General features: G+C 68.7%; 2 protein-coding genes and 1 long non-coding RNA gene across 3 annotated transcripts; 2 read left to right on the top strand and 1 right to left on the bottom strand.

The window, feature by feature from the left end:
- Nucleotides 1-225: 225 nt before the first annotated feature.
- LOC126043168 (adhesion G protein-coupled receptor E5-like) lies at nt 226-7618 on the top strand. The gene is made up of 9 exons (XM_049811181.1): nt 226-544; nt 778-960; nt 1765-1959; nt 2745-2965; nt 3351-3417; nt 5482-5573; nt 5773-5960; nt 7218-7307; nt 7433-7618. The coding sequence occupies exons 1-8, from the start codon at nt 242-244 to the stop codon at nt 7223-7225; spliced, it is 1257 nt and encodes a 418-aa protein (XP_049667138.1). The 5' UTR covers nt 226-241; the 3' UTR covers nt 7226-7307; nt 7433-7618.
- Nucleotides 7619-8971: 1353 nt separating this feature from the next.
- Nucleotides 8972-9973, bottom strand: LOC126042990 (uncharacterized). Its single transcript, XR_007507318.1, has 3 exons — nt 9903-9973; nt 9406-9504; nt 8972-9027 (listed from the first exon to the last, which is right to left on the bottom strand). It is a non-coding gene; the product is annotated as an uncharacterized LOC126042990 (long non-coding RNA).
- A 610-nt stretch (nt 9974-10583) lies between these two features.
- PLPPR2 (phospholipid phosphatase related 2) lies at nt 10584-18226 on the top strand. The gene is made up of 7 exons (XM_049810820.1): nt 10584-10668; nt 10899-11087; nt 11605-11725; nt 12915-13177; nt 16736-16912; nt 17579-17708; nt 18075-18226. The coding sequence occupies exons 1-6, from the start codon at nt 10603-10605 to the stop codon at nt 17660-17662; spliced, it is 900 nt and encodes a 299-aa protein (XP_049666777.1). The 5' UTR covers nt 10584-10602; the 3' UTR covers nt 17663-17708; nt 18075-18226.
- Nucleotides 18227-20042: the final 1816 nt, after the last annotated feature.

Here is a 20042-nt window from a genome sequence, read left to right as displayed (position 1 = left end):
GAAGGAGTCTGGGGGGGGTCTTATAGGTGCTTGGGGGGTCCTGGGGGTCTTTAGTGGTCACTGGGGGGGTCCAATGGGTCTTAGGAGGGTCCTGGGGGTCCTCAAGGAGACTGGGGGGGGTCTTGGGTGTCCCACGATTTCTTGGGGGGGGGGGGGTTGGGTCCTGGGGTCACTGAGGGAGCCTGAGGGTCAGTAGGGGGTCTGGGGGGGGGGGTCTGGGTTTACTGGGGGGTGCTGGGCGATGCTGGGGGGTCACTGGGGGGGGGATCAGGGGTGCTGGGGTCTGGGTGCCAGCGCATGTGTGTGTGTGTCCCCCCCCCCCAGGCCGGGCACTGGTGGCCCTGCTGTCCCACCAGGGGCTGGGCCAGGTACTGGAGGGGGCTCCGAAGGTGCAGTGGGGGGGTTGGGGGGGACCTGCCCCCCCCCCGGGCGGGGGCTCACCCCTCCTATCGCCTCCTGTCCCCCGTGGCCACCGCTTTCGTCACCCGGCCCCGGCCCCCCCGGCACCTCCGAGGTCACCCTGCGCTTCCAGCACCCCCCCCCGGTGAGTGAGGGGGGGCCGGACACCCCCAAAAGGGTTATTGGGGGGGTGGGGACCCCCAAAGGGGAGGAGGACCCCCAAAAAGGCTTTGGGACATGGCAGGGGGGGAGGAGGTTGGGGACCCCCAAGGGGGATGGGGACACTTGGGGGGGACATTGACCCTTTGGGGAGCCCTGGGGGGGGGGGTGACACATGCCCCCCACCCATGCTCCCCCTGACCCCCCTCTGCCCCCCAGGACCCCCAGCTGGGGGGCCGGGTGCTCTGCGCCTTCTGGGACCCCCAGGAGAAGGTCTGGGCCACCGCGGGGTGTCGCGAGGTGACCCCCCAGCCCGGGACCCCCCCGGGCCCCCCCGGCACCACCTGCGCCTGCAACCACCTCACCAGCTTCGCCGTCCTCATGGCCTTCCACGAGCTTGAGGTACGGCCCCCCCAAACCCCCCCCCGGCCCCTCCAACCCCCCTGGGGACCCCCCAACCCCCTCAGGGACCCCCCAACCTCTTCTGGGACCTCCCCACCCCCCTGGGACTCTTCTGGGACCCCCCCACCTACCCTCAAACCCTTCCAGGGACTCTCCAAATCCTTCACACACCCCCCCCCCCCAAAGACTCCCCGAGGTTTGGAGGAGCCCCCAGCCCCCCCTTCAGGGACCCCCAAAACCTCCTGAGACCCCAAATTCCCACTCCAGGACCCTCCTGGGGACCCCCGGGACCCCTCCAGAGCCCCCAAACCCACCCCCGTGAGCCCCTCCTGGGGTCCCCTCATCTCTTGGGTCCCCCCCACCAGCCCCCCAGGGATTCCATGGGACCCCCAGAACACCCTAGGGCTCCCCTGGGACCCCCAAACCCACGCTCAGGACCCTGTCTCAGACCCTCCTGCCCCCCCCCCCCCGCCTTGGGCCACCCCAAGTCCCATTTTGCACACCCCCCCCCCCCCCCCCCCAGGACTGCCCTAAGACCCCCAACACACCCCCAGGATGCCCCTGGATCCCCAGAACCCCCCCCCAAGACTCTACTGAGACCCCCCCCCCCAATCCTTCCACCAGTATGCCCCCGGGCCCACCACCCCCCCAACCCCCCCCCCCACACACACACCTGGGTCACCCCATCCCTATAGGGAAACTGAGGCACGGGTGGGCTCGGGGTGCACCCATCCCCCTGCCATCAGTGGTGCTGGGAGGGGGGGGGGGGGGGGGCGGTTCTGACATATCCTGCCCCCCCCCCAGGATGACTGGGTGCTGGACGTGGTGACAAAAGTGGGGCTGGGGGTGTCGGTGGTGTCGCTGGTGGTGGCGGCCGCCACCTTCCTCTTGTGCCGGGCGCTGAAGGGGCTTCGCACGACGCTGCACTTGCACCTCAGCCTCAGCCTGCTGCTGGCCCACGCCACCTTCCTGCTGGGCATCGATCGCACCCAGCACCCGGTGAGGGGCAAGGGGGGGCCGGGGCGGGGGGGGGGGGGGGCTGGTGGGGAAGGGGGGGGGGCCGGGGTGGGACGCGGGGGGCCTTGCACGTGACTGGCGGCGAGCGGGAGGGTGGTGGGTGCACTTGTGCAAGAGCGTGCGACAGGCAGGGGGGCCTTGCACGTGGCTGGCGGCGAGCGGGAGGGCGGGGGGTGCACTTGTGCAAGAGCGTGCGAGGGCATGGTGGTGCTGGGGGGCCTTGCACGTGGCTGGAGGCGAGCGGGGAGGGCGGGGGGTGCACTTGTGCAAGAGCGTGCGACGGGCTGGGGGTGCTGGGGGGGCCTTGCACGTGGCTGGTGGCGAGCGGGAGGGCAGGGGGTGCACTTGTGCAAGAGCGTGCAAGGGGCTGGGGGGCCTTGCACGTGGCTGGCGGCGAGCGGGAGGGTGGTGGGTGCACTCGTGCAAGAGCGTGCGACGGGCAGGGGGTGCTGGGGGGTCTTGCATGTGGCTGGCGGCGAGTGGGAGGGCGGGGGGGTGCACTTGTGCAAGAGCGTGCGAGGGCATGGTGGTGCTGGGGGGGCCTTGCACGTGGCTGGTGGTGAGCAGGAGGGCACCGAGCGCACTCGTGCAAGGGCGTGCGAGGCCCAGCAGCTCCTTCCACCAGCGCGCGCTGGGTGTAACACGAGCGGGGAAGCGCGACCGCTTGCACACTGGGGGGGGGGGGGTGTGCGAGGTCCTGCGCACGATCCTCGTGCGAGCCCCCCCCCCCACCACCACCACCACCTTCCGTGCACGCCCCCGTGCAGACGGCGTGCGCGGTGGTGGCGGGGGTCTTGCACTTCTCCTTCCTGGCGGCGTTCTGCTGGATGTGCCTGGAGGGGCTGCACCTCTACGTGCTCCTCGTGCGAGTCTTCGTGCCCTCGTGGCTGCGCGTGCGACACCTTCTCCTGGCCGGCTACGGGCCGCCCGCCCTCCTGGTCACCGTCGCCGCCGCCGCCTTCCCCGGGGGCTACGGGACCCCCCGCTAGTGAGTACACGACGCCCTCGCACGAGGCCCTCGTGCAAAGGCTCCGGCACCGGGAAAGGGGGACGTGGGGCGCACGCGCTCCCGGTGCAAAAGGTCTCTCGTGCGAGAGGGGGTGTTGGGGAGGGTCCTCGTGCGAGAGCTCTCGTGCAAGGGGCTCGTCCTCGTGTGGGAGACCCCCACCACCCCCCCCAGCCTGTGTGCTGCCCTATTCCTCCCAGTATGGGCCAGTTCCCCCCCCTGGTGCTCCTATTTCCCTTCCCCCTCCCTCCCTCCCAGTTCCCCCCCCCCCCCCAAGTGCTCCCAGTCCCCCCCCCCCAAGTGCTCCCAGTGCTCCCAGTCCCCCTCCCACTCCCTCCCAGTGCTCCCAGTTGCCCCCCGCCCCCAGCTGCTGGCTCTCCCTGGAGCGAGGTTTCCGCTGGAGCTTCCAGGCGCCCGTCTGCCTCGTCATCGCGGTGAGCCCCCGCACCCCACTGGCGTGTCCCCCCCCGTGTCCCCCCACCTGCTCCGACGTCCCCCCGTGTCCCTTGTGCCCCCCGCGTCCCCTGATGTCCGCGCGTTTTTGTCCGTCCCCCCCCCCCCCGGTGCCACTGAGCCCCGTGTCCCCTGGTGTCACCCCCGTGTCCCCCGTGTGTCCCTTTGCCCCTCCACGTCCCCCCCAGGGTCCCCTGTGTCACTGTCCCCCTGTGTCCCCCCCGTCCCCCCATCCCCATGTCCCTGTGTCACTCCCTGTGTCCCCCGTGTCCCCCCATGTCCCCGTGTCCCCCCGTCCTGTGTCCCCACGTCCCCCCCAGGGTCCCCATGTCACCATCACCCATGTCCCCATGTCCCCCCATGTCCCCCCATGTCCCTGTGTCACTCTGTGTGGCCCCCGTGTCCCCCCGTGTCCCCCCATCCCCATGTCCCCCCCAGGGTCCCCTGTGTCACTGTCCCCCTGTGTCCCCCCCATCCCCATGTCCCTGTGTCACTCCCTGTGTCCCCCGTGTCCCCCCATGTCCCCGTGTCCCCCCATCTCCACGTCCACCCGTCCTGTGTCCCCCCGTCCCCCCCAGGGTCCCCATGTCACCATCACCCATGTCCCTATGTCACCCCATGTCCCCCCATGTCCCTGTGTCCCACCATCCCCGTGTCCCCCCTCTCCTGTCCCCATGTCCCCCCGTGTCCCCCCATCCCCATGTCCCCCCGTCCTGTGTCCCCCTGTCCCCCCCAGGGTCCCCATGTCACCCCCTGTCCCCCCCATGTCCTTGTGTCACCCCGTGTCCCCATGTCCCCCCCCAGGGTCCCCTGTGTCACCGTCCCCCTGTGTCCCCCCCATCCCCATGTCCCTATGTCACCCCGTGTCCCCCCATGTCTCTGTGTCACTCCATGTGTCCCCCATGTCCCCCCATGTCCCTGTGTCCCCCCATCCCCGTGTCCCCCCATCCCCGTGTCCCCCTGTCCCCCCCAGGGTCCCCGTGTCACCATCACCCATGTCCCTATGTCACCCCATGTCCCTGTGTCCCCCCATCCCCGTGTCCCCCCATCCCCGTGTCCCCCTGTCCCCCCCAGGGTCCCCATGTCACCATCACCCATGTCCCTATGTCACCCCATGTCCCACCATCCCCGTGTCCCCCCATCCCCATGTCCCCCCGTCCTGTGTCCCCCTGTCCCCCCCAGGGTCCCCATGTCACCCCCCTGTCCCCCCCATGTCCTTGTGTCACCCCGTGTCCCCATGTCCCCCCCCAGGGTCCCCTGTGTCACCGTCCCCCTGTGTCCCCCCCCATCCCCATGTCCCTATGTCACCCCGTGTCCCCCCATGTCCCTGTGTCACTCCATGTGTCCCCCATGTCCCCCCATGTCCCTGTGTCCCCCCATCCCCGTGTCCCCCCTCTCCTGTCCCCGTGTCCCCCCATCCCCGTGTCCCCCTGTCCCCCCCAGGGTCCCCGTGTCACCATCACCCATGTCCCTATGTCACCCCATGTTCCTGTGTCACCCCATGTCCCCCCCCAGGGTCCCCTGTGTCACCGTCCCCCTGTGTCCTCCCCATCCCCATGTCCCTATGTCACCCTGTGTCCCCCCATCCCTGTGTCCCCCCGTGTCCCCCCATCCCCATGTCCCCCCCCAGGGTCCCCATGTCACCATCACCCATGTCCCTATGTCACCCCGTGTCCTCCCTGTGTCCCCCCCCATCCCCATGTCCCTATGTCACCCCGTGTCCCCCCATGTCCCTGTGTCACTCCATGTGCCCCCCCCATCCCCATGTCCCCCCGTCCTGTGTCCCCCTGTCCCCCCCAGGGTCCCCGTGTCACCATCACCTATGTCACCCTGTGTCCCCCCATGTCCCTGTGTCACTCCATGTCCCCCCCATGTCCCCCCATGTCCCTGTGTCCCCCCATCCCCGTGTCCCCCCATCCCCGTGTCCCCCCGTCCTGTGTCCCCCCGTCCCCCCCAGGGTCCCCGTGTCACCATCACCCATGTCCCTATGTCACCCCGTGTCCCCCCGTGTCCCCCCCCCGCGTCACCGTGCCCCCCGTCCCCAGCTGAACGCCGTCATCCTGGTCGTCACCGTCTGGAAGCTGGTGCAGAAATTCAACGACGTCAACCCCGACGTGGGGCACCTGCGCAAAATGAGGTGGGGGACACGGGGGGGGGGGGACACACGGGGGAGATCCTGGGACCACGGGGGACGGGGGCACGACGGGTCTCCTCGCGCGAGCTGGAGGGCCCTCGTGCAAAGGCCTCGTGCGAGGGTCCTCGTGCGAAGACGAGACCCTCGTGCGAGGCACCGGCGCGTGGGGGGTGTTTGGGGTTTTTTTGGGGGTGTCCCGCAGGGTGCTGGCGGCCACGGCGGCGGGGCAGCTCTGCCTGCTGGGGACGGGCTGGGCGCTGGGGCTGGGGCTGGGGGGGGGGGCTGCCCCGGCCGGGGGGGCCCTTCTCGCCCCTCCCCCTCCTCTTCTGCGCCCTCAACGCGGCCCAGGGGCTCTTCATCCTCCTCTGCCACTGCCTCGCGCACCCCCAGGTCGGCGCCCCAAAACCCCCCCGTGTCCCCCCGCTCTCCCCAGACCCACCCAGGACCCCCAAATCCCCCCCCAGCGCCCCAAAACACCCCCTGTGGGTGTCACGTCCCCCCCCCACGCTGTCCCCAGACCCACCCAGGACCCCCACATCCCACCCCCAGCGCCCCAAAACACCCCCGGGGTGTCATGTTCCCCCCCCCCCAGTGTCCCCAAATCCCCCCCAGATTCCCCACACTCTCCCCAGTCCCACCCAGGACCCCCAAATCCCCCCCCCTGCACCCCAAAACACCCCCTGTGGGTGTCATGTCCCCCCACACTGTCCCCAGACCCACCCAGGACCCCCAAAACACCCCCTGTGGGTGTCATGTCCGTCCGTCCCCCCCCTGTCCCCAGACCCACCCAGGACCCCCAAATCCCCCCCCCAGCGCCCCAAAACACCCCCTGTGGGTGTCATGTCCCCCCCCACACTGTCCCCAGACCCACCCAGGACCCCCAAATCCCCCCCCCAGCGCCCCAAAACACCCCCTGTGGGTGTCATGTCCCCCCCCACACTGTCCCCAGTCCCACCCAGGACCCCCAAATCCCCCCCCCAGCGCCCCAAAACACCCCCTGTGGGTGTCATGTCCCCCCACACTGTCCCCAGACCCACCCAGGACCCCCAAATCCCCCCCCCAGCGCCCCAAAACACCCCCTGTGGGTGTCATGTGTTCCCCCCCCCACACTGTCCCCAGTCCCACCCAGGACCCCCAAATCCCCCCCCAGCGCCCCAAAACACCCCCTGTGGGTGTCACGTCCCCCCACACTGTCCCCAGACCCACCCAGGACCCCCAAATCCCCCCCCAGCGCCCCAAAGCACCCCCTGTGGGTGTCACGTCCCCCCCACACTGTCCCCAGACCCACCCAGGACCCCCAAATCCCCCCCCCAGCGCACCACAACCCCCCCGGGGTGTCATGTTCCCCCCACACTGTCCCCAGACCCACCCAGGACCCCCAAAACACCCCCTGTGGGTGTCATGTCCCCCCCACACTGTCCCCAGACCCACCCAGGACCCCCAAATTCTCCCCCCCAGCACCCCAAAACACCCCCTGGGGTGTCATGTTCCCCCCCCCCAGTGTCCCCAAATCCCCCCCCGATCCCCCCCGCTCTCCCCAGTCCCACCCAAGACCCTCAAATCCTCCCCCAACAAATCCTCCCTCGTGCGAGGAGGGGTGTCCCTCGTGCGAGACCCCCCCCCAGTGCGAGCCATCCCCGTGCGCAGGTGCGTGACGCCTACCGGGCCTGCTTCTGCCCCGGTGCCAAGCGCTACTCCGAGTTCACCAGTGCCACCAGTAACACCAGTAACACAAGGGTGAGCCCCAAACCCAGACATCTGGGTTCCCCCCACCCCTGGGACGGGGGGGGTGCAGGGGGGGGGGGGGGGGCCAGGCCCTGGACCCCCAGGTGTCCCCCCCCGACCCCGTGCTCTGCCCGCAGCTCTCCCGCCAGCAGATGTACACGTAGTCGTGCAAAGTCCTCGCACGAGGATTGGGGGGGGGGGAGCACCCCCAGATACCCCCCCCCCCCAGGCTCCCTGCAGTGCGTTCACCTGCTTCAGCTGCCCCCCCCCCCATGGGTGCCCCGGGGGGGGCTTTTACTTGTGTGATTATTAAAGGTGTTTATATGGGACCCAGGCGTCTGGGGGGGGGTCACACCGACGTGCAAGGTGTTGCACGAGCGCCGGGAGGTCGTACAAGGTGTGGGGGGGGGTGTGCAGCAACCACCAAACTACTGCTTTTTCAGGTTTTTATCTCAAAAATAGACTATTATAGAAATTCTCCCCCCCATCCCATCCTGCCTGCCCCCCCCCACCCTGGGGGGGGGGGGTAGCACCATCCAGGCGGCGTGCGAGTCCTCTCGTGCGAGACACCCCCCCCCCACGTGAGCCACCCTCGTGCAAGCTGGTGGTGCGAGTCCCTTGCACGAGGCCCGGGGGTGCGTGTGCGTGCACCGGGGGGGGCACAAGGTGCACGAGACGCCCTCGTGCAAGGCAGCGGTGCCCCCCCCCCCCCCCAAACCTCGTGCGAGCCCTTCGTGCGAGGCGTCGGCGCGAGTCCCTCGTGCGAGGACCCCTCGTGCGAGCGCACCGGGGAGGGGGGGGGGGGTCAGATGAGGCGTTCCTCGGGGGGGAGGCGCAGGGGGGCCGGGGGGGGGGCGCGGGCCCCCGCCTGCTCCTCCCGGCTGGGCCGGTACGAGCCCTCGGTGCGACGTTTCTCCCGCAGGCGCAGGGCGAGGAAGAGCAGGAGCCCCACGAGGCCGAAGGCCCCCAGCCCCCCCAGCACCACCGTCAGCGCCACCTCCCCCGCCACCTGGGGGGGGGACACACATACAAGGGTGGGGGGGGGCACATGGGGAGCCCCTGGAACCCCCTAAAGCTCATGGGGAGACCTACTGCCCCCCCCCCCCCCCCCCCGACCCCCAAGGCCCCCAGGGATGCCTTGTCCCCCCCCTGCCCACAAAGATCCCCCCCGGCCCCCCCCCCCCAGCCCCTGGGGACCCCCCCAAACTTCCCAGGGACCCCCTGGGGACCCCCCCCCAATACTTCCAGGAACACCCTGGGGACCCCCCCAAACTTCCCAGGGACACCCTGGGGAGCCTCCCTGCCCCAAATCCAGTGGGGACACCCTGGGACCCCCCCCCCCAAAACCTCAAGGGACCCCCCCACAGGGACACCCTGGGGACCCCCCCCCCCCCCAAGACACCAAAAAGCACCCTGGGGACCTGGACAGCCCCCAAAGACCCCCACCCACCCCCTAGGGACAGCTTGGGGACCCCCCCCAAAGCCTCTGGGGACCCCCCAATACTCTCAGGGACACCCTGGCCCCCCCCCAGCCCTCCTGGAGACCCCCAAGGACCCCCCCAAATGCCCCAGGGCCCCCCCCCAACCAGCCCAGGAGCCCCCCAACACCACCGGGCCCCCCCCCCTCCCCCAAACCTGGGGGGGGATCCCCCCCCCCAACTCACCGAGAGGCCACCGCCGCCACTGGGGGCTGTGCTGTTACTGGTGCTGTTACTGGTCATGCTGGGAGAGGCTGGGAATGAAATGGGGGGGGGGTCACAATGGGGAACTGGGGCGTCTGCCCCCCCCCCCCCCCCCATATCCACCTGTGACACCCAAAGTTGAGTCACGGCCCCACCCTGTCCCGGCACCCGAAACCGGCCCTGCACCCCCGGGGGGGGCACCCAGGTGTCCGGGGTCACCCCAACCCCCCCCCCCCCCGCAAGATCTGCCCCCCCCCCCCCACTCCCCCCCCCCCCCCCAGGAAAGGGACCCAGGTGTCCGGTCCCCCCATAACCCCCCGCCCTGAAGGGACCCAGGTGTTGTGTGTGTGTGTGTCCCCCCCCCACCTGCAGCGGAGGGACCCCGGTGCCCCCCCCCCCCATCCATCCCCCCCCCCCCCCGTACATACTCTGGGCGAGGGCCAGGCAGGGCAGGGCCAGGGCCAGGGCGAGGCGGGGGGCACCCGCCATGGCGGGGCGTCGGCGGGGGGGCCGCGGGGCTGCTGCGGCTGCGGGGACACGGTCAGGGCCCCCCCCCGGGACCCCCCCAACATACCCCCGGGACCCCCCCACATACCCCTCGGCCCCCCCCACATACCCCTCGGACCCTCCCAAATACCCCCTCGGACCCCCCCGACTCGCATGGGACACCCCAACCCCCCCCAAAACCCACTTCTGGGACCCCCCCAGGGCGCACACACACCCCCCCCGGGACCCCCCCCCCCCGAAATTCTGGCCCCCCCACCCCCGTGGGGCCCTTCGGGAAGGACCGAGGCGGCCGGGCCGGGGTCAAGGTCCACGCTGGGGGGGGGGGGCGGGGGGGGGGGTGACGCCCTGGCCCCGCCCCCTGCCCCCCCCCACCCCCCCGATCGCCGGGGTCGTTCCCCCCCCCGCCCCCCCCGCTCACCGCCCCGCTCCGCTCCCGTCGGCTCCGGCCGCTCCCGTCCGCCCCGCCCCCGCCCACGTGACCCGACCCCGCCCCGCACCTGGGCGCGCTGGCCCCGCCCAGTACCTGGCGGGCAGGGGAGGGGCGTGGCTTAGACGGGAAAGGGGCGGAGCCAGCACCTGCTGGGGCCCCGCCCTTCAGGCACCTGCTGGCGCCCCCGCCTCTCGCGCATGCGCCCTGCGGGGGCGGCGCCAACGCTTGGGTCCATTTTTTTTGGGGAGGGGGGGGGGCACACGCCTGGGTCCCCCCCGTTGCCGCATTGGGGGGGGAAGAAGAGGGAGGAGGGGCACGGGTGCCGACGGTATCCAATCAGCAGCCGCCTCTCCTCCTTCCCCCCCCCCCCTCCCCGCAGTATCGCGATGTCTCTATCGCGACAGCGCCACCGCCCCCCCCCCGCCCCCCCGGCGATGGCGGCGGCGTGAAGGAGGCGGGTGAGGGTCGGACGACACCTTTATTTTGGGGGGGGGGGGGGGGGGGCATAAAAGGGACCCGGGTGTGCCGGGGGGGGGCGTCCCCCAATTTTGGGGGTCTCCTGTGCCCGGGGGAGGGGGTACACGGACGGGGGTGGGCGTGGCACTGACACCCCCTCCCCTCCTGCAGCGCGTGCTCGGGGTGCCCCCCCCCGTGTGTCTCCCCCCCCCCCCCCCAAAAAAACCAAACCATGGCGGCCCCCCGGCGGGAGGTGAAGCGCAGCGGATCCATCGTCCCCTGCTTCCTCTTCGTGGAGGTACGGCGGGGGGGGGGGGGGGGCGGCACAGGGGTACCCCCCCCCCCCCAAACTGGGGTACCCCCCCCCCCCCAACCGGGGTACCCCCCCCCGGCACGGCAGGTCCCCTGCCTGGCACTGGGGGAGGGGGCAGCTGGGATTTAGGGGGGTCCCAGTGGGTGGGTGCCCCCCCCATAGCTGGGATTTGGGGGGGGGGGGTCCCCAATGTGTGCCTGCCCCCCCCCCGCCAGCTGGGTATCCTGGGGGGCACGGCGGCCCTCGCCTACCAGCTGGAGTTCACCGACGCTTTCCCGGTGCACGACGGCGGGTTTTTCTGCCGGGACCCGGCCTACGGGCGCCCCTACCCCGGCCCCCCCGCCGCCAGCCGCGCCCCCCCCGCCCTCGTCTACGCCCTCGTTACCGCCGTCCCCGTCCTCACCGTGAGTGGGGGGGGGGGGGTGTCAAAGGGTCTAGGGGGACCCTGGGGGGGGGGGGTCCGTGGGGGTCCCTTGGGGGCCTGAGGAGGTCCCGGGGGGGGTCCCAAAGGGTCCCGGGGGGGCTGGGGACTCGCTGGGGGGGGTCCCGAGGGGGCTGGGGAGGTTTGGGGGCTTCCCTAGGGGGTCCTAAGGGGGCTGGGGGGGTGCTAAGGGGGCTGGGGGGTGTCAAAGGGTCTAGGGGGACCCTGGGGGGGGGGTCCGGGGGGGTCCTAAGGGGTCCCTTGGGGGCCCGAGAAGGTCCCCGGGGGGATCCGAATGGGTCCGGGGGGGGCTGGGGACTCGCTGGGGGGTCCTAGAGGGTCCCTTGGCGGGTCCCAAAGGGGGTGGGTGGGCTCCCTTGGGGGGTCCTAAGGAGTCTTGGGGGGGGGTCCCAAAGGGTCCCGGGGGGGCTGGGGGCTTCCCGGGGGGTCCCCGGGGGGTCCCCGGGGGTCCGGGTCCCGGCGGTGACAGGGGTGCGCAGATCGTGGTGGGGGAGCTGCTGGGGCGGCTGGGGGGGGCCCGGGGGGGCCGCGACCCCACCATCCTCTGGGGAGAGTGCTGCTACCTGGGAGCCCCCCTGCGACGCCTCCTGCGCTTCCTGGGTGAGGGGGGGCTGGGGGGGCGAACGGGGGGAAGTGGGGGGGCCAGGGGGCAAATGGGGGGGCTGGGGGGGGTCCAGGGGGTGAATGAAGGGCTGGGGGGGGCAAATAGGGGGGCTCTGGGGGTAAGTGGGGGGTCCAGGGGGTAAATGAAGGGCTGGGGGGGGCAAATGGGGGGGCTCTGGGGGTAAGTGGGGGGGTCCAGGGGGCAAATGGGGGGGCTCTGGGGGTAAGTGGGGGGGTCCAGGGGGTAAATGAAGGGCGGGGGGGGGCAAATGGGGGGGCTCTGGGGGTAAGTGGGGGGGTCCAGGGGGCAAATGGGGGGGCTCTGGGGGTAAGTGGGGGGTCCAGGGGGTAAATGGAAGGGCTGGGGGGGGCAAATGGGGGGTTGGGGGGTGTAAATGGGGGCTGGGGGAGGGGTTGCAAAGGATGGAGCTGGGGCAAAAAAAGGGGGGCAATAGGGCAGGGGGGGCAAGGGGGGGCAACTCCTTTTGCCCCCTAAAGCCCTGATTTCTCTCCCTTTGCCCCCTTTTACCCTCTTAACCCCTCAATTTCCCCCTTGCCCCCCCAATTTGCCCCTCCTACCTCCCCTACTTACCCCCTTGCCCCCCAATTTGTCCCCTGCTCCTCCCTTTTGCCCCCTAATTCCCCCTTTTGCCCCCTTCACCCCCTGATTCCCCCGTCCCCCCAACTTGCCCCCCACCTCCCCTATTCCCCCCAATTTGCCCCCTAACTCCCGCAATTGCCCCCCAACCCTCCAATTGCCCCTTCAACCCCCAAATTTCCTCCCCTAACTCCCCCGGTTTACCCCCTTGACCCCCCAATTTGCCCCCTGCCCCTCCCTTTTGCCCCCCTAACCCCCCAATTGCCCCCTCAACCCCCCGATTTACTCCAACTTCCCCAATTTACCCCCGTCCCCCCAATTTGCCTTCCTGCCTCCTCTACTCTCTCCCAATTTACCCCCTTGACCCCTCCAATTTGCCCCTGCTCCTCCCTTTTGCCCCCCGACCCCCCAATTGCCCCCCCGACCCCCCAATTTCCCCCTCAACCCCCCAATTTACTCCCCTAACTCCCCCAATTTGCCCCCCCTACCTCCTGTATTCCCCCAATTTACTCCCCCAATTTGCCCCCCTCCCTTTCCAATTCCCCCCTTTTTTACCCCCCCGCGTACCCCAATTTTGCCCCCCCCCAGGGGTGTTCTCCTTCGGGCTGCTGGCCACCGCCATCTTTGCCAACGCGGGCCAGGTGGTGACGGGGGCCCCGGCCCCCCATTTTTTGGCCGTCTGTCGCCCCAACTACAGCGCTTTGGGTTGCGCCCCCCCCGCCGCACCCCCCCGTTTCGTCCCCCCCGGGGGGACCCCCTGCGCCGGGGACCCCCCCTTGGTGGCGGCCGCTCGAAGGGCCTTCCCCTGCAAGGAGGCTGCGCTGGGGGCCTACGCCGGGGCCTACGCCGGGGTGGGGGTCCGGGGGGGGGTTTTGGGGTGAAACTTGGGGAAAATGGGCAAATTGGGGGGGTTAAGGGGGGACTATGGGGAGCGGAATGGGTCGTTTGGGGGGTAATCGGGGGGGGTTATGGGGGAGGAAGGGTCGTTTGGAGGGGGTGCGGGGGGGCTTGGGGGCGGAAGGGGAATGGGGTGAAATCTGAGGGAAACGGGCAAATTTGGGGGGGAGTGTGGGGGGTGGAAGGGGAATGGGGTGAAATCTGAGGGAAACGGGCAAATTTGGGGGGAGTGTGGGGGGGTGGAAGGGGAATGGGGTGAAATCTGAGGGAAACGGGCAAATTTGGGGGGAGTGGGGGGGGTGGAAGGGGAATGGGGTGAAATCTGAGGGAAACGGGCAAATTTGGGGGGAGTGTGGGGGTGGAAGGGGAATGGGGTGAAATCTGAGGGAAACGGGCAAATTTGGGGGGAGTGTGGGGGGGTGGAAGGGGAATGGGGTGAAATCTGAGGGAAACGGGCAAATTTGGGGGGAGTGTGGGGGGGTGGAAGGGGAATGGGGTGAAATCTGAGGGAAACGGGCAAATTTGGGGGACTGTGGGGTGGAAGGGGAATGGGGTGAAATCTGAGGGAAATGGGCAAATTTGGGGGACTGGGGGGTGGAAGGGGAATGGGGTGAAATCTGAGGGAAACGGGCAAATTTGGGGGGAGTGTGGGGGGCGGAAGGGGAATGGGGTGAAATCTGAAGGAAACGGTCAAATTTGGGGGGAGTGTGGGGGGCGGAAGGGGAATGGGGTGAAATCTGAAGGAAACGGGCAAATTTGGGGGGCTGGGGGGGGCGGAAGGGGAATGGGGTGAAATCTGAAGGAAACGGGCAAATTTGGGGGGAGTGTGGGGGGCGGAAGGGGAATGGGGTGAAATCTGAGGGAAACGGGCAAATTTGGGGGGAGTGGGAGGGGCGGAAGGGGAATGGGGTGAAATCTGAAGGAAATGGGCAAATTTGGGGGGAGTGTGGGGGGTGGAAGGGGAATGGGGTGAAATCTGAAGGAAACGGGCAAATTTGGGGGGAGTGTGGGGGGTGGAAGGGGAATGGGGTGAAATCTGAGGGAAACGGGCAAATTTGGGGGGGGAGTGTGGGGGTGGAAGGGGAATGGGGTGAAATCTGAGGGAAACGGGCAAATTTGGGGGGAGTGTGGGGGGGTGGAAGGGGAATGGGGTGAAATCTGAGGGAAACGGGCAAATTTGGGGGGAGTGGGAGGGGCAGAAGGGGAATGGGGTGAAATCTGAGGGAAACGGGCAAATTTGGGGGGAGTGTGGGGGGGCGGAAGGGGAATGGGGTGAAATCTGAAGGAAACGGGCAAATTTGGGGGGCTGGGGGGGTGGAAGGGGAATGGGGTGAAATCTAAAGGAAACGGGCAAATTTGGGGGGACTGTGGGGGGCGGAAGGGGAATGGGGTGAAATCTGAGGGAAACGGGCAAATTTGGGGGGCTGGGGGGGGTGGAAGGGGAATGGGGTGAAATCTGAAGGAAACGGGCAAATTTGGGGGGCTGGGGGGGGCGGAAGGGGAATGGGGTGAAATCTGAAGGAAACGGGCAAATTTGGGGGGAGTGTGGGGGGTGGAAGGGGAATGGGGTGAAATCTGAGGGAAACGGGCAAATTTGGGGGGAGTGGGAGGGGCGGAAGGGGAATGGGGTGAAATCTGAAGGAAATGGGCAAATTTGGGGGGAGTGTGGGGGGTGGAAGGGGAATGGGGTGAAATCTGAAGGAAACGGGCAAATTTGGGGGGAGTGTGGGGGGTGGAAGGGGAATGGGGTGAAATCTGAGGGAAACGGGCAAATTTGGGGGGAGTGTGGGGGTGGAAGGGGAATGGGGTGAAATCTGAGGGAAACGGGCAAATTTGGGGGGAGTGTGGGGGGGTGGAAGGGGAATGGGGTGAAATCTGAGGGAAACGGGCAAATTTGGGGGGAGTGGGAGGGGCAGAAGGGGAATGGGGTGAAATCTGAGGGAAACGGGCAAATTTGGGGGGAGTGTGGGGGGCGGAAGGGGAATGGGGTGAAATCTGAAGGAAACGGGCAAATTTGGGGGACTGGGGGGTGGAAGGGGAATGGGGTGAAATCTAAAGGAAACGGGCAAATTTGGGGGGACTGTGGGGGGCGGAAGGGGAATGGGGTGAAATCTGAGGGAAACGGGCAAATTTGGGGGGCTGGGGGGGGGGGTGGAAGGGGAATGGGGTGAAATCTGAAGGAAAGAGGCAAATTTGGGGGGAGTGGGGGGGCAGAAGGGGAATGGGGTGAAATCTGAAGGAAATGGGCAAATTTGGGGGGAGTGTGGGGGGCGGAAGGGGAATGGGGTGAAATCTGAAGGAAACGGTCAAATTTGGGGGGAGTGTGGGGGGCGGAAGGGGAATGGGGTGAAATCTGAAGGAAACGGGCAAATTTGGGGGGCTGGGGGGGGCGGAAGGGGAATGGGGTGAAATCTGAGGGAAACGGGCAAATTTGGGGGGAGTGTGGGGGGTGGAAGGGGAATGGGGTGAAATCTGAGGGAAATGGGCAAATTTGGGGGACTGGGGGGTGGAAGGGGAATGGGGTGAAATCTGAGGGAAACGGGCAAATTTGGGGGACTGGGGGGTGGAAGGGGAATGGGGTGAAATCTGAGGGAAACGGGCAAATTTGGGGGGAGTGTGGGGGGCGGAAGGGGAATGGGGTGAAATCTGAGGGAAACGGGCAAATTTGGGGGGCTGGGGGGGGTGGAAGGGGAATGGGGTGAAATCTGAAGGAAACGGGCAAATTTGGGGGGAGTGTGGGGGGCGGAAGGGGAATGGGGTGAAATCTGAGGGAAACGGGCAAATTTGGGGGGAGTGTGGGGGGCGGAAGGGGAATGGGGTGAAATCTGAGGGAAACGGGCAAATTTGGGGGGAGTGTGGGGGGCGGAAGGGGAATGGGGTGAAATCTGAGGGAAATGGGCAAATTTGGGGGGCTGGGGGGGGTGGAAGGGGAATGGGGTGAAATCTGAAGGAAACGGGCAAATTTGGGGGGCTGGGGGGGGCGGAAGGGGAATGGGGTGAAATCTGAAGGAAACGGGCAAATTTGGGGGGAGTGGGAGGGGCGGAAGGGGAATGGGGTGAAATCTGAGAGAAACGGGCAAATTTGGGGGGCTGGGGGGTGGAAGGGGAATGGGGTGAAATCTGAGAGAAACGGGCAAATTTGGGGGTCTGGGGGGGGAATGGGTCAGTTGGGGGCCTATAGGGGGGTTTGGTGGGCTATGGGGGAGGTTGGGGACCTATGGGGGGGTTGGGGTAAAATCTAGGGAAAACGGGCAACTTTTGGGGGGTTATGAGGGGCTGTGAGGGCATGGGGGGAAATACAGGGGAAATGGGCAAATTGGGGGGCTTGGGGTCACTTCAGGGCCTTTTGGGGTAACTCTGGGGGTTTGGGGGGGACCCCGGGAGGGGGCATGGAGGTTTTGGGGTGCTGGGGGTGCTCGGGGGGGGTTAGAGGGGCTCAGGGGGTCCGCAGGAGTACTGGGGGGGTGTTTTGGGGTGTCTCTGTCTTTTGGGGTGACCCTGCCCCCCCCCAGCTATACGTGACGCTGGCCTGGCGCGGGGGGGGCTCGCGGCTGGCCAAGCCGGCGGCGGTTTTGGGGTTCGCGGCCCCCCCGTTCCTGCTGGGGGCCCTGCGGGTGGCCGAGCACCGCAACCACTGGGGTGACGTCCTGGCCGGCTTCCTCACCGGCACCGCCATCGCCGCCTTCCTGGTGAGCACCCCAAAACCCTGGGCACCCCAACCCCCCCCGGGGGGGGTCCCCAATACCCCCTGGAGATCCCCGAACCCCCCAGGGACCCCTTAACCCCTACCTCCTTCGCTCTGGGGGTCCCCAAGACCCCTGGCACACCCAAATGCCCCCTGGAACCCCAGCGACCCCCCTGGGGTCCCCAAAACTTGCCCTTGGACCCCAAACTCCCCCCCGGGGGTCTCCAACCCCCCCCAAGGCCCCTCAAACCCCCCTGGGTCTCCCCAGTCTACTCAGTACCCCAAAACCTGCCCCCCCCCCGTCCCCCAGCAGGGTCCCTAACCACCACCTCCTCCGGGACGCCCAAAATCTGCCCCCAGACTCCAACCCCCCCCACTGGAACCCCCAAACTCCTCTAGGACCCCTAAAACCCCCCCCAAAACGTTGTGGGACCCCTGATACCTTCTTGCCTCCCCCCCCAAACATTCTGGGCTTCCCCCAAATCCTCACAAGGACCCCCTGAAACTTCTCTGGGCCCCCCCCACCCCCCCCCAGGATCCCTCAAATCCCCCCCTGATACCCCAAAACCCACCTGGGATCCCCATACTCCTGCCAGCCCCCCCCAAACTCACTCAGGACCCCCTGCACCAAGACGCCCCCCCCCAAAATCCTGCCCCCCCCGCCTCCCAGGTAACCTGTGTGGTGGGGAACTTCCAGAGCACGGGGGAGTCGGGGCAGGGGGTTGGGGGGGGGGGTCCCCAGAGCCCCCCCTGAACTGCCCCACCCCCAGCCCCCCCTGGAGGAGATCAGCGTGACCCAGGTGGGTGGGGGACACCCCAAAACTGGAAGGGGGGGGGGCACAGAGGGAGTCCTAAGCCCTGTGGGGGTGTTGAGGGGGCACCCCAAAACTGGGAGGGGGCATGAGGAGATCCTGAGCCCATTGGGGGGGTCTTGGGGGGACCCCAAACCCATGGAGGGGGGGCTTGGGGGCATCTTGAGCCCCGTAGGTGCGTTGGGTGTGGGCGTGGGGGCACCCCAACCCCATTGGGGGGGTCACCGGGGGGGGATCCTGAGCTCCATAGGGGGTGCCGGGGAGGTTGTGGGGGGAACCAGATATTTTGGGGGTGCTGGGGGGTCACAGGGGGCTGTGCAGCCCCTATAGACCCCCCCCTCGTGCCCCCCCCAGGCACGTCGTGCCGACTTCCCGGCTGTCACCTGAGCGTCCCCCACCCGGGGGGGGCCCATGGGCACCCCAACACCGCGGGGGGGGGGCAGCCGTCACCCCCCTTGCACGAGCAACACAAGCATGGGGGGGACACACACACACAAGGGGAGAGCCCCTGCCTGGCACACGCGTGTGCAGGGGGGGCTGGGGGGGTACACGCGTGTGCGGGGGGGCACATACTGTGACATGGGGGGGGGCCATCCCCCAGGGGAATAAAGTGGTTGCGTGTGATGTTGCCGTGTCCCCATGTCTGTACAGGGGGTGGCTATAGGGGACACGGATCTGGGGGGGGGGGGGGGCCTATGGGGGCTTTTAGGGTGTCAGTAGGAGCTGTGGGGGTGCCCGTAGGGTTGGGGGGTGCTTATAGGGGCTTGGGGGTGCCTATAGGGACTAAGAGGTGTCCATAGGGCTGGGGGTCCCTATAGGAGCTTGGGGGTGTCTATAGGGGCTGATGGGTGGATGTAGGTGCTGGGGGTGCCTATAGAGGCTGGGGGCGTCTGTAGGGTCTGGGGGCTGTCTATAGGGCTGCGGGATGTCTATAGGGGCTGAGGGTGTCTATGGGGGCTGATGGGTGTCCGTGGGTGCTGGGGGCTGCCCGTGGGGCTGTAGGGTGTCCGTAGGGGTTGGGGCGTGGCTATAGGGGCTGGGGGTGTCAGTCTATAGGGAGGGAAGGGTGTGGCCGCAGCCCACGTGCCTGCAGGGCGCCTATAGGGCACCCATAGGGTGCCCATAGGGTGCCGATGGGGGCTGCCGGCCGGGGGTGGGAGGGGTCCGCGGGGCGGGGCCAGACGGGGGGGGCGTGTCGGGCGCTCCCCGCCCACCGGACTGCGGCGGGGCGTGGCCATGCGAAGGGGCGGGGCGTGACGGGGCGGGGCTTTGCTGGGGGCGTGTCCCGCCCCCTCGGCCCCGCCCCCCCCGGACTGCGGCGGGGCGGGCGGCGGCTCCGGCGGCGGCGGCGGAGGTGAGTGCGGGGGGGGGCCGGGGGCTATAGGAGGGACCTATGGCTGGGGCCTATAGGAGGGGGCCTATAGCTGGGGGCTGTACGGACGCCCTATGGCCGGGGTGTATCGGGGGGGGGGGGGGGGGCCCTATGGTCGGGGTCTACAAGGAGCCCTATGGCCGGGGTGTATCGGGGGGGGGGGGGGCCCTATGGTCGGGGTCTATAAGGGGCCCTATGGCCGGGGTGTATTGAGGGGGGGGGGGGTCCTATGGCCAGGGTGTATTGCGGGGGGGCCCCTACGGCCGGGATGTATAGTGGGGGGCCTGTGGCTGGGGTCTATAAGGGACCCTATGGCCAGGGTGTATAGGGCGGGCCCTATGGCCGGGGTGTATTGAGGGGGGGGGGGGGGCCTATGGCCAAGGTCTACAAGGGACCCTATGGCCGGGGTGTATTGGGGGTGGTGTATTGGGGGGGCCTCTATGGCCAGGGTCTATAAGGGCCCCTATGGCCGGGGTGTACTGGGGGGGGGGGGAGGGGGGGGGGGGGCTATGTCCGGGCCACGGTGCTGCAAGGGGCGGTGTGGGGCCGCCCACCCCGCAGCGGAGCCCCCACGGCCGGGCCTGGGCAGCGGGAGCTGTCCGCGGTGCTGAAAGGGGCGGGGCAGCCCCGGCCGACGGGGGCCCCCAAATTCCTGGGGATCCCCCCGAGCCCCTGGGGGTGTCGTGTGTCCCCCCCCCCGGATTCCCGTGTGTGTGTGTGTGTGTGTGTGTGTGTCCCAAATTCCTGGGTCCGTGTCCCGTGTGTGTCCCCCCCCACCCCGGCTCGCCGGCCCCCCGCTCCCTTCGGCGACGGGTATTCTCGGGCGGATAATACGGACACGCTGTTATTGCTTGAGAATACGCGTAGCCGAGGGGACGCCCCGCCCCGGCCCTCGTGCAACCCTCGTGCAGCCCTCGTGCAGCCCGGTGAGGCTTCGCGCGACCCTCGCG

Source organism: Accipiter gentilis, chromosome 9 (assembly GCF_929443795.1).
Source record: "Accipiter gentilis chromosome 9, bAccGen1.1, whole genome shotgun sequence".
Lineage (NCBI taxonomy): Eukaryota > Metazoa > Chordata > Aves > Accipitriformes > Accipitridae > Astur > Astur gentilis.
Note: the sequence above shows the minus strand (reverse complement) of the source record. Positions and strands in the feature narration are given on the sequence as shown.